The sequence below is a fragment of the Calliphora vicina genome, chromosome 1 (assembly GCF_958450345.1).
Source record: "Calliphora vicina chromosome 1, idCalVici1.1, whole genome shotgun sequence".
NCBI classification, from domain to species: domain Eukaryota; kingdom Metazoa; phylum Arthropoda; class Insecta; order Diptera; family Calliphoridae; genus Calliphora; species Calliphora vicina.
In genome coordinates, this window is record NC_088780.1 from 113,753,928 (window position 1) to 113,768,372 (window position 14,445).

Sequence of the window (14,445 nt, forward strand, 5' to 3'; positions counted from 1 at the left end):
TTGAATTTATTACAGTACGATAAACGGAAAAAATGTGTTTAGCGAAGCTGGTACTCCATTAACTCCAGAGTTCAGCGTCCTTGTGAACGGTGGAAAAAATATGAGAATATTAACTGTTATTTGGATATTGATTTGTTTAAGTAGTTGAATTGTTTAAGTAGCTGGTGCAAATATTTGCACCAGCAATCTTATATAACGATTAAAAAACTTATAGTACTTCCGATATAAAGAATATTAAAGGAAATCGTCTTTCCTTCCCCCATATTAAGATTAACCGATTCAATATTTTATAATTGAAGTGTTTTCCGACATTCCTACATAAATGTCAAACAAAAGTAATTTTGAGGATTTAGAAAATGTATATTTTATGGGAATATTATCTGCAGTTCAGGCCCTTATAATAATCGATAGTATATTAATCGAGGTATGCCAATCGTTTCTAACAAACATAGTCAGCCCAATTATCCGGGAGTTTGTTCCCCGGAAGTTTTTTCCCATTGAATTTGAATAGGAAAAATGGGAATAGTGAAAAAACTCCCGTGGAATTTTTATTCATAATTGGGATGAGTATGTAATTTAAATTGCTTTAAACTTCTTTAAAAAAAATTCAACCAAGAGGGAAGCGTTCTTTCAAATTCAAGAGGTTAAAATATTTGTGTCTTAGGTCCAGGCACAAATAAAAGTCCTCGTATATAATTTTGAACGTCTTAAGTTTCCTACCCAGCAGATTTGTAATCTCGATCTATATAGCCCACAATTGGATAAGTAAGAATAATAGTGATGCTATTTAGTGTAAGGGTTTTTATTTTGTATTGCTTTTAAATATCTATGCGAATAAATGATTTATTTCGGAAACAATTCCAATTTTTAGAGCTATGTATTCCTTTGCGAAGTCAAGAAGCCTTCAGTGTTTTTTAACTCAAGCATATGTTGAATTATATTAGTCATATTACAATTAATTCAAAGTCTTACAGTTTTTTTTTTGGATCATACAAATAAAAAGTGTGCTGACTTAGATTTTAGAAAGGAGATTTATCCTTGTAAACCCCTGTAAAACACTAAACAGACAAATTTAAATTTCTGGCAGCACGGTTTTATAATTGTGATCGTAAAAAACGAAGCGCATATCAAAAGCGGCACTTAAAATGAATAGCAAGCACACAAGATATACTACTACAACAATTTAAGTGCAGGTTAATGAATTAAGTAAATTCTATGAAGAAAACAAAAATTTAACATAAAAAAGTATAACAATTTTATTTTGTAGCCCTAACAGTGCACTCTACTCCCTCTTTCTTTCCCGGCCAACCCAAAAAAAAATAAAATACTCTGTTAAACAACAGTGCTGGTTACATTAATGTTAAATAAGAAATCTAGTGTTAAAATAATACGTCAAGAAAAACAAGAATCACTTGAGAAATAAACAAACAAAAAAAGTGCTTTATAAAATTTAATTTTTAGAATAAAAAATCTCCCAATTTTTTCTTCCTCCTCTATCACCTTATTTCTTGCTGTTAAAGTTTGTGTCTATCGTTTTCTCCCTCTTCGTTTACATCAACATTCGTACTGTTATTTGGAATTTGGCTGCCTATAGAAAAACAATTTTAATTTACTTTTTTGGTGTCCAGCAAACTGTTAAACTGTCATGGCCGGTAAGTTTTTATTTTGTTGTTGTTGTGACTTTGTGTGATGTGTGTTTTCTGTGTGCGTGCGAATGGATTTGTGTGAGTGTTGTGTTTTTATTTTTTTTAAGCTGTTGCCTTTTATTACATTTTTCGCTACACGTTTTGTGGCGCAAAAAAAAACTAAACACATCTGTAAACAGCAACAAACATAGTTAGAATTGCTGTGTAACCCTGTCTGTTATTGTTGCTGGCTTTGTGTTTTTCATGTAATGTTGTTGTAAATTATTTACATGCAGATAAAAATTTTATTGTTGTTTATGATCTTATTAAAATTGATTTATCGAAAGCATACAAAAAACCTTAAACATTTAAAATTTGTTTGTAGTTCTACTTATTTTAATAATAATTTAAATATGTAACTACTCACTAGATATGTTACCGTGGATGTTTATTTCAATATTGAAAAAATATTTAATGTCTAAACCAGTGGTGGCCAAACAATACCCTACACTAAGTAACATAATTTAATAATTAATTATTAAATACAAATTTCAAATTAAAATTACAGTGCACTCGCGATAATATGAACTAATTAAAACCAGGCCAGTTCACTTTTGCAAGATTGTTCATATTTGCGAATGGCATCTAATTCAAATCTATAGCTAGGGAAGTCCGAAAATTTTTATGCAGTTGAATTAGAATTTATTTATACTTCAACTCTGTGTGATATATAAAATCCGTAAAAAAAACAAAAATAAGATGTTCATATTTTAAAGCTTTTATTTTAGAGTAGCCAATGAAAGTAAAAAGTTTCATTACCAAATGCCAATTAACCGTTTAAAGTTATGTATGTCTGAAACTATGTACTTGGGAGTTCTATTACATTTTTTCCTATCATGAAAGTTAAGTTAAATTTTATTGAGCCTCTTTTTTAAAAAAATAAAAGTATTTGAAACAAAAATTAAAAATTACTTAAGACTATAATGTATTATCTTAATTTACAATAATTTGTTTAAAGCACCAAGCATTAACATTAATAACTGTGTTTAAAAAAATAACGTATAAATTTAACAGAAATGTAAATCTGCCCTTGCTCCCGGGGCCAATATATTTGAAGAGGAAAACTCTTAAAATAAACTTAAATCTAATAAAAAAAAAAATACAAAATTTAACATAAAATTCTCAAAAGGGCACTATCCTCTATGTGTACCATATAAACTTTTTTTAAAAAACCGGTGACTTAGTTTAGATTTAAATCAAAGCTAGGAATTTCTTCATTTAAATAACCGATAGGTGAGAGATAGTTTGTGTTATACCAACTGAAATCTCTTGCTCATTAAATATTTCGTTAATATGATGATTTTCGTCATATTTTCTCACAAACCGATTGGTGTTATTTTTGAATGATAATATATATATGAATTTGAATAACGTCTATTTAAAATTTAAATCTCAAAATTTTTCGTTCAAATATTTCCATTTCTTTGATAACAGTAGGGGAAACACTGAACCAAATTGGAAAACCATATAGGAAAACAGATCTTATACTGGTTTTATATAAAAGAAGTTTCGTCTTCTTTGGTAAATGTTTGTTATAAATAATCTTTGAAAAAGCACCCATTATCTTATATGATTATATGAAATATGGTGCTGTGGTCTAAAAATGGCTACAGCAAAGCAGTATCCGTACAAAATTCAGTAAGAATAAGTTTCGTGCTAAAAGAAATCACAAGACTAAATTTTTCGTGGATCGGCCCATATTTGAACATAGCTACCATATAAGGTCCACTCACGAAAATCAATAAAATCCTCATAAATTTCTTACAAATGTAGTTATTAAGTTGAAATTCGAAACAAATCAAATTAAAATATTTTATGACAATCGAATCATAATAGGTCATAGGTCATTTATTATTTTGTTAAATGTAATAGGAATAAATGACCAACTCTGAAAATGATAAGAATCTGTATTTATTTCAATTATTAATTGCTGAATTAGATAATTTTTTTTTACATTTGAAATAAAATATCTTCTTTTCCCGTCTTTCTAATAATTGTTATATTATTTCAAATGTTATATTTAGGTGAAGGGTTTTTAAGATTCGGCACGGCCGAATATTGTACATACTCTGACTTGTTGGTAGTTTTTTTTACTAAAATATTTTTTAATGATAATAAAGAACTAATAAAGAAATACGTTTTTTTTCTACAGAGGGATACAAATTTACCAAAAAGGGTAAATTACGCATAGTGCGGCAATTTTTGAAACATAATGGTTCCTGGACAAATTTTCCTTTCTAATTAGAAAATGGATTTTTTGAAACTATGTATGCATTTTCGAATTGACGCCCGACATATTGGGCCTCATTTTATAAAACGAAGCGTTAAGAAACGTAGCAATTTGTATGAATAATACTGGGAAAAAGGTTTTAAACTTGAATTTTTTCCATACAAAATTTGTTAACGTTTGTCTTTGCGTTTTATACAATGAGACCCATTAATTTCAGTTTTCGGTTTTAACTCCGACAAGTAAATTTTTACTTTAGTAAAAACTGAAAGGTTCATAATAAAATACAATGTAAGTGTTAAATTGTTGTTTTATTAAAAAATCATTATCAATACGCTATTTGACATATACACCCCTATCACGAATCAACATTTCACATGAAATATGTTCCCATTTCCCATTTTTCGTTCATAAACTTTGTTCACGTGAAAAAATTCCCCATGTTGTGAAATTTTTACATGAAATTTTGTAAACAATAAACAGCTGCTACGAACAAAATCAACTATTGTGAATGAAAACTTTAGGGGAATATCACGATAGCAATTTTCCCTTTGAGGGAAATGAATACTTCATGGGAACATAAATTTCACATGTTTTTCACGATAGGGGTGATAGAAAGGTTTTTTCCTGCAGGTACAGGTAAAACATTTCAAATTGCCTGGGCATAGCCACCCGTGATTGCTGATTGGTAAAAAACTGCTGAATTCTTCATGATATTTTGCTTACGAAAATGACATTTTTTGTTTTTCGAAATAGTAAAGAAATAAAATTTAATTTTTTTTCAACAAATAAACAAAATGTATTTAATTGTTTAGTGTAGTAGTAGCACAAGCCGTATTTTCGCTAGTTAAAACTCCAAAATTAAAAAAAAAATCAGAACTTTGAGTAAATTTTAGTGTTATATGTATTCATATCTAACACATACACAATTTACAGGAAATGTTATAGTTAATTTAGTCCTTGAAATGGGATTATTTATTATAAAGTGTAAGAGTAAACATATCAAATTAAAATTGCTAGCCATATTTGTCAGTAAGGTAATTCATATTTTTATACTATTTAGATAGGTAGTCCTTGAAAATATCTAGAAAAAATACAATTACATTTTGTCCGTATATTATAAAATAAAACAGATCTCGTAAAGCATTGAATCGTCTTTTATAAAAATCAACTAATAACTAATTATAAAAAGTAACTTGTTGAATATTTCCTCATAAAATGAAAATTATTATATTTGCAAAACAACTTAAACTAATTATATGGTTTTTATTATTTGTTTATCATTTAGAATTCATTTAAAAATATCTACAACTACCTCCTCCCCCAAAATCTCCTTTAAAATATATACTACATATGTAAATAAATTTTAACTAGAGAGCACAAATTATTATAAAAATAAACAAAATCTACAACTATCTACATCTGAATGTACGACAAGCATTGGTTTTTGTAAGAATGCAAACGGCAGACAAACAAAATTGATAAATATAAACAAAATAAATAAATAAATAAAAAAATTACAAAATTAAAAACACGAGTATGAGAGAATGAACGATTTAACAGCAGCGAGCATGATAAAAATTAAACCAAAATCCCTTATTAGATGTGTGATAATAACGATGATGGGGCCTGGTTAATTAAATAATAAAAATAAATACAATTATTTACTTAAAAAGTTTGCATGAAAATGTGATTTAAGAAAAAAAAAACAAACAAATTTATTTTTTTTTGTCTACAATTTGAAATAATCTGTAAAATTGAATCAATGTCATTTGTTTGTGATTGAGAATATGTATGTGTGTGATGAGGAACTCAAACTGACAATTTAAATATCAAATTTTTAAAATAAAGATTTTTGTTCGTTATTTTGAAATAAAAATTAAATAAATTTAATTTATTTTCTTACTTTCTTTTTCCTGTCATAAAAAGATACATATGTATGTCGAGGGCCTATATTCAAAAACCTCTATCTATGATTTTCTCAAAAATTACTTTTTGATGGTAAAATGTTCATCTATGGAGTGAATTTCATAACATACATATTTTTTTTTGTTGTTTTATTAGCATTTTTGTTATTTCTCTATCGTATACAATTAATTTTTTTCGAATGCAAAACCATCTATCTTTTCAAATATTTTTTTTGGAATAACTTCTTCTTGCAATTCATGTTTTCTTACTAATTTTAGCAAGCAGAACATGAGTTTTACATTTTTCAATCGTTTATCAAAATACCGATTCTGAATTGAATTACCATTTGTTTTCGGAAAATATAATATTCATGACATAAAAATAAATGGTTAAAGTTAGAGTTTGCTTAAAAAAGTGCCTACTTTTAAATTATCATCTATTATTTTACGATATGTTACACCAAACTCCAAAAAAACTTAAAAAAAGCAAAAAAAAACATTTTTTCTATAACTTTTTTATTAATATGGTTTATTGTTAATTTGTTTTATCTTATGTTGTATTATTAGCCGTTATATTAAATAAATCACGTTAAAAACTGACAGATGCAAAATCCTCTATCTTATCATTTTCATACATACACATTGAATATTTTGAGAAGAAAACCCTCTATCTATATTAAACTCTTCAATAATGCAAAATTTTAAAAAACAATTATATGTGGGATTTAGTGGTTGCTTTAAACAAATATTGTAGAATACCGAATTTTAATAACTCAAGTAATACGCGAAAAAAACAGTTTTTTGGCTCTCCTGAAAAGTTGTGTTTTTTAAAATAGAGGATTTTGAATATATGCCCTCGATGTATATTTTGTGTTGAATTTTTTATGACTAGGTACGTTTTTTATTTTTTAGAGTTTGTAATTTTGAAGGAGAAACAAGTACATATGTTTATTAGGCTGGGTCGATTTGTATGGACGATCAAAAAGTAAAAAATCGTATAGCAGAAACGCAATCTACGGAAAATTCGAAGAAAGTTTCCTCAAGAAACCATAGGTCTAAAATAAAAACGGTATTTCGTATTTTATCCAATAAAAAAAATAAATACTGAAATATCATTGGATAAAAGACGAAATGCACAAGATAGGATTTGATTTTAGACCTATGGTTTCTTGGGGGAGATTTCTAAGAATTTTCCGTAGAATGCGTTTCTGCTATACGATTTTTCCTGAAAAAAATCGACCCACCCGATTTTCATAAGCCAAACCCGAACGAAGTATATGTTATTGGAAAATATCAAAGAAAACTAATTAATATAATTTAATTTTCCCAAGATTATTAGAAAGAAAGTTTCAGTTTGTTTTGGATTACATTGACTTTTTTGTCCTAATATTAGATTCGGTTTTGGCCTAAAAAGCCCGTTTTCTTTCGCACTCTATTATTTCTTAAAAAATTATATCAAATCAATCATTCTGCATTGATTACTTCAGTATATTTAGAAACCCTTTACAAATCAAACTCATTTTTTTTTATTTTAAGAGTTATTTGTTAAATACGTTTTTTCAATTATTTTGTTATTAATTGTCTGAAATTTCTTCTCGGATATATATTTTTATCTGAGACTATTTATTAGAATAATTATAAATAAAAAAACCTTTAAACTGTTGTTATCATGCATGTGTCATTTGCTGAGCTTTTATAAAACATTAAACAACATTTTAAAATAAATCTTTATAATCGAACAATTTATTTAATTTTGTTATTTTATAAATTAAATTGAGTCAAAACAAACTAATTCGCACTATTCCAAACAAAACTTATCATTGGTCCAACAAATTATTTTTTTTAATCACGTCAGATATTATCTTTTCTAAATGATTAATTTACAATTGTTATTTCGGTCAAAATGGTCACCTGAAAAAAGTACATGAAAAATTTGTCCAAAAAATCTAATATAGACTTTAAAAAAATAGCAAAAGATCTGAAGGTTCATCGTCACACTGTTTCCAAATCCATTAAACAGTATAAGGAAGTCTTGAACATTGAAAGAAACACTGGATCAGAAAGAAACAAGTGAGAGAGCTATATTCGGCTGTGCCGAATCTTATATACCCTTTCAGGTAAACAAAATTTATTTTTTTGCAGTATTTATTTTTTGGAAGTTTTTTTTTTAAATTTAAAATTTTTTTTTTGTTTTTTGAATTTTTTTTTTAATATTTAGCGAAAAAAACTTTTGGTGAAGAAAAAAATCGGGTTAAAAAATCCGGTTTTCCTATTTTGACCCATTGTATGTCCAACTTACTATGGTTTTATATACGTCATTGAGATATCTATCATTAGATATCCATATTGTCTATAACAATGACTTAGGTAGTAATCCAGATATACGCAAAAAATAAGTCAAAAATCGAGGTTGTCTTGGTTTTTTCCTCATATCTCAGCCATTTGTGGCTTTGAAGATTTGGATCCCGAAGATATCTGGGGTCCTCAGAAGACGGACATGGCTTAATGGACTACTCTATCTATAAGGATCCAGAATATATATGTATACTTTATAGGGTTGCAAATGAAAAATGTAGAAATTACAATCGGAATGACAAACTTATAATATATCGCACTGGTTCCTCTAAAGAGCGTCAACTCAAAATTTTAAAATTTTCAGTAGAATCAAAAAACTATTTTTTTTTCAATACATTACAATGAAACAACTGTATTTTTTGGAGAAAGAGTGGAGAAAATGATAGCAGATTTTTACAGTGGGTAGATATGACCACTGCACATCGATATCTTGCAAAAAGTGTAAATTGAAAAATTTTGAGTTGACGCTCTTTAGAGGAACCAGTGCGATATATACTCTTATCACGAAGGTAAAGGGTATAAAAAGGCCCAACAGATATTTGTAATGCAAAAGAAGTCGAACAACTCTTTCGAAGTGCATCGAATACTTCTATCAGCAGCTCGTAATGTTAAATGCTCTGATTCTGGGATACAGCACATGTCCGATTTTAAGCATAAGTGAACAACTTCGTCCAAAAAGGTAACGGAAGCAACTATAAAATCTTTAATAGGAGGATTTCCGGAAAAAGTGGATAAATTTGTAAATACCGAGTAATATGCCAATATTTTAATATTTAATAAATTTGTATAATATTTTAATAAATTCAAGTATTTTTGAAAAAAAATTTATTGAATGGTTAAGTTTCATTTAACTTAATAGAGGTGTAATTTTTTTTGCTCACTCTTTATGCACATAAATATATTTAGATTTGTAGGTTCTATGTATTTTTCACTGTGATCAAATTGTATATTATTTAAATGATATTTTGTGATGCATGAACAATAGTCAGATAAATGAATGGATGTAGGTATATTAAAATAAAATATTTAATTTAGATTTTAATACAAAAACAAAAGACATCACATTTTGTAGACATAAAGGTTGCCGGTGGAACATAGTCAATGAAATTTATAAAAAAGAAATGTATATTTGATAATTTTTGGTGTAGTAAAAAATTATTATAATAAATGAACATATTTAATGGTTATAAAAATAACACTTTAAAATGTTTGATAATAAAGGTTAAAATCATAAATAGGACACTCGATTTAATAGATAACTAAACTAAAAGCTCTTAAAAAAAATTGAATTTTATCAATTTTATCAATTTTAATTTGATTTCCTCAATTTCAACTTGAAACGATGTATTTAAATAATTTCTCGCAGTCTTTCACTTACAAATATTTTTGTATTCTGCATTACAAATAAATAAATTGCTTTATGTATTAGTTGATTCAAATTTCAGATCTACCAGTAGCACTGATTACTTTACAAAGAAGCGTGGTCACATAGAGATTAGATTAGTCTGGTCTCTATGCTACCAATTGGCTACAGATGTAAAGCCTTAAATTGTCAATTTTTCACTATATAGTGACAATACAATAGCGGAGTTCACTATTAAGTGCGAATGGTCTTGCATCATTGCAAATGCAAAATTTTACAGTAATCCAATAACAAAAATACACACAAATATATAAACAATTTTGCATTTGCAATGATGCAAGACCATTCGCCCTTAATAGTGAACTCCGCTAATGGAATTTTATTTTTGAAAACTATTTCGTACTTTCTGTTTTCAAAAACATGACCTTTTGCTAAATTTAAATGTATATTTCTAAGGTAAATTCAAATTTACTAGGTTTTATATTAAAATGTTGTAAATCTCAGCGTTTTTAAGCATTCAAGTTTAACAAGAATACATTTATAGGATTTGGCAAAACAATGACAACTTTTAAACTTATACAAGAAATCAAGTATAATTTGTATTATTTTTTAATTGGTTCAATGCATCGTCGATGTGATAATAAAAAAACAAGGGAATCCAATCAAATACTGAGTCACTAAATGATGGCAATTTTTGTAAAAATTAAACTTAAGTTTCTATTGCTTTGTCAATATCATAATACTGAATACTTTTTAGTTTGTTTTCTATTTTCAGAATAATTTTGTTAATATACAGTTGCGAACAAGATAATAGCAGTACAACTAAATTTTTAAATATTTTAAATTTTTTCACAGCGTACTGTGTTTACATGAATACATTGCATACTGCCTGAACTTCCAAATAAAACAAGTTTAGACCAGTCAGTTCACAAAATATTGCGATATTTGCTTTCAAACCAATCAGCATTCAGCGTACTCCAAACGTGTACAACTATGTATTTTTGTCAATAGTACCTTTTTCCTTGGACTTCGTTCTATGAAGTTTGCATCTAGAAATCATCTCCTTGCAGTTAAATTTAATTTAGTTTTTATTTGTTTGACTGATTAAATGGATTGATTTCAATAGCCTTTGATATAGAACTGAATACATATAAGAGCCTTTATTTCCGATATCATCATTATTTTTACAAAAATATTACGTCACAAAATATTTACAGACTCATATAAACAAAATTTTAAGTTTAAAATTTTTACTGACGTGGTACGCCGTTTCCAAAAAATTTCCTAGTGGTACTGCTATTTTCTTGTTCGTACTGCAATTTTTTTGTGATACATATTAAAAAAACACTAAAACAATACACATTTTTTAAGCATTTTGAATGGTGGCCGAAATTCGACAACGTTTAAATCGCTTTTTAACACCATTATGGAATGAATTTTGAAAAAAAAATTTATATTGTGCATATCTAGAGAAAAGAACCTTTTTTTTTAAAAAAACGTTTGGCCTATTTATATATAAGATTTAGAAAAGTTTCCACTGTATTGTCAACCACTTCTCTTTCTCTTTGTTGGACAATTATTGTATTTATATTGTTTTTAATATTTATGTTTGATAGTCAATAAACCTTTTCGGTCTCTGGTAGCAAATCTCTGATACATTGGCTAATAACTAACATCCCAAGAAGTAACTTGATACAGGATAGAAGCAAAGTGGAAAATGTCCAACCCAACCCAACCGGGTGTTAAGTACAAAGTTAAAAAAGTTACATTTATTGAAAAACCTGTGTAAAAAACTTAGGCCCTAATTTTATAAAACGCAACGCCTCCATTTTCTTTGCGTTGCATTAAATTGCAGTTTGCAAATCACTGCGTTCAAGCAAGTGACTGCTCGCGTTGTAACATCTGATTCTTACGTTATTGTGATTGCAGTTGTTTGAAATTGTATATTTTATACAACGCAACGCTTACTTTTTTTGTCACTTTGATTGTCAAATTTAACGCTTCAATTTTCTTGGCGTTAGTTTAAAAAGTGGTCAAATATTCTTAAAAAAAATAACAAATATTTAAACATTTTTAAATATAATTGTTTCTGAAATAAACATACTTATGTAACTACTTTAGGTTTGGACTAGCATCAAATGTCTGCCCAGTACCGCAATTCTGTAAGTTTTTATATATTCCTACCGATGTCGTTAAGTAACGAAAAATATCGGTTTCTCTAACGAATTTAATATTCAGTATTTGAAGTTAACGATTTCTCTCGGTAATACATATTAACAACGAATATAGTTAAAAATATAAATTTCATTATTTTTAAAATTAAAAAAATCATTTTTATTTATTAAAATGTTCAGTGTATTTTCGTGTTGGTAGATAAAATTGTAGTCGTGTGAATAAATAATCGCATTTATATTTAAAAATCAAACACCAGCTCCATATACATATATTCGCGAAACCTACTGAAAACAGAAGAACAAGAGTTTTTTTTCTAAAAATCAAAGTAACGCAGTGTAATTCATATGTCTATGCCACCACAAGTGATCATTGATTCAGAATTTAGATATTTGTTGTTATAAGGACCGTCCAAAAATTCGGATGAATTTCCTTCTAAGAAAACGGTCTTAAAAACGATTTTTTAGCTTTTTTATGAGTTTATACTCGTATCACATCGCTAAATAAATTGCTCACTAGGAAATTTGAATATAGGGATAAACATTATACACTCAAGAAATGTGTTAAATATGCCCCATATAAAAGTTGCTCTTAAAATTCGAATACTATTTTTTAAAAGCAAATGATAATTAAGGCAAGTTAATTTGTATATTTAAAACTCAAATCAGTCTGTATCTAACGAACACAAAAAGGTTGACTAATCGTACTTTCAAAGAACGGCTTATTTCAAATATTTATGTTGCAAAACTAACTTCTTAACAATTATCGTTATGGCTTAACTAGAACATTTTATTTGTTGTTAACCTGACAAATGTCGTTATTTACCGTCTATTTTTAACGAAAATAATCCGTATAATTCAATTCGGAGTATCTCTTAATGATAAGTATTGTTAACTTATGAATTTTGATAACTTAACGACAAAATTTTGTCGTTAAAAAGTAACAGAATTCCGGTACTGAGCTTCCACAAGTATCGTTCTCTACCCCAGCAGAAAACTTCACTTTTATGTTTTTAATATTTATTTTGTTATATTTTTGTATCATCTTTGGACAAATATTTTATGGATTCAAAAGTAAATAAACACCATACAGCTGTTTGGCTTACAGCATTGCCAACACGATATAAGTACATCTTTTTGTATGTTTTTATTTTAAATTTTAGTATTAACTTATACAATGGCAACCTCGGCTACGTAGAGATTTGACAATAGAAGTGACATCGTAATATTTCGGCGTTGACTAAACGCAATGCCGTAGTGATTTATAAAATTTTATATTTTTTGTTACGCGTTCACAACAGCGTTGGTGAAGCGTTTAACGCAAGTGATTTACAAAATTAGGGCCTTAGTTCTACACAATTAATCTTTTTCCATTAATTTAAAAAAAAGTGTGCAACGAATATTGATAGCTAGATAGATGTATAATTTCAATAAGCATTAAGTGACTGTTAATTCTTTGATATGATGGAATAATTTGTTGCAGTAACGGAAGGACTGCACAAAGTATTCTATATTTCGAAACTAAGCTTTTGCTCTAAAATTGCTAAAACATTTGAATCAAATTGCAAGATCGAATAATAAAATTTAAAATTTTTATTGACTACATAAAAAAAACAGAAAAAAAGTCAATATAATTCCCATGGCATTCGCATTGATTGCTTCAATGATTTTGGTACCGTATATGCAAGTAGTAATGTGTGATCACACAGAAATACGATGACGCTTCAATAAGTTTGTTGTTGACCACATAAAATTGTAAACATTTTGTTTTTATAGTTTTTTATTTAAGTGCATTTAATTGATATACATTGAAAGATAGATAGACACACATTCTGCTTTTTATTGCGTCATTTTTTTTATTTTGTTCTGTTATTGACCATAAAAACGTAAAAAAAAACGTGCAAACATAGCAAATAAATGCAAAAACAACAAAAAGGAATTGATAGTTAAACACTGCTTAGTACAATTAGACCAAATACAATGAATGAACCCAACAACACCTACACTCTCGGAAACACACATTCACTCATATACTTAGAACAATGACAAGATGTTGGGGAAGGAGACTGGGTCTCTATTAAACGGTAGAGAGATGATAATAAGAAGATCAATTACCAGCAAATAAAATGGAAATTGTGTTTCCTCTTAGAAATTATTATATTTTACAAACACACATCCATACTTGCACTTAATGTTTAGAGTGAGTGTCATATCATCCATCATTTACTATTTGTATTTGCTGAGGAAACATTTATGTGTACATATTATGTTCTTGTACAATGTAAAAACCATGCAGTTCATGGAACTAGTTCCGGATTTTCGAATGCGTTAGCCACTAAAAATCGGCACTATAGTAGTAGTTTTCACTAATATCTGATCACTTGGCTGACTCCAATTTATGTATTTTTGGGTCGTATTGCAAAGGGAAGACGATTGGTCTTTAATACCTCTAATCTAGAGTGTAGTCACTTTAAAAGTTAATTATGTACTGTACTTTAAAAAGTAGTTATTTTACTCAACATAAGTAATTTATTGGAGAGTCAGTTGTCACTTTGTAACCTGGAGTGCAGTATGTTTACATATTTTAATTTCATTCTACTTTACCAGAAGTATATACTTCTGGGTGTAATATTATTTTAGTGTTCCTTGTTAAACCAATCAGAAGTCATTTCAAAAGTCTAATTTTACTTCTATTACTATTTACGGATACAACTCTAATATTATCTGACAAAGTAAA

At 27.8% G+C, this 14,445-nt stretch overlaps 1 protein-coding gene across 4 annotated transcripts in view; it reads left to right on the top strand.

The window, feature by feature from the left end:
- The window catches only part of tws (protein phosphatase 2 regulatory subunit tws), a 68,865-nt gene that overhangs the window by 36,227 nt on the left and 18,193 nt on the right, over positions 1–14,445 (top strand). For 2 of the 4 annotated variants that reach the window (XM_065515578.1, XM_065515577.1), the window contains exon 2: positions 1,268–1,652. The exons of 1 other annotated variant lie outside the window; for it this stretch is intronic. In XM_065515578.1, the coding sequence (XP_065371650.1) occupies positions 1,646–1,652 (7 nt within the window). In that variant the 5' untranslated portion in view covers positions 1,268–1,645. The remainder of the gene's footprint in view (positions 1–1,267; positions 1,653–14,445) is intronic. One more of the 4 variants, XM_065515579.1, reaches the window with a different exon arrangement.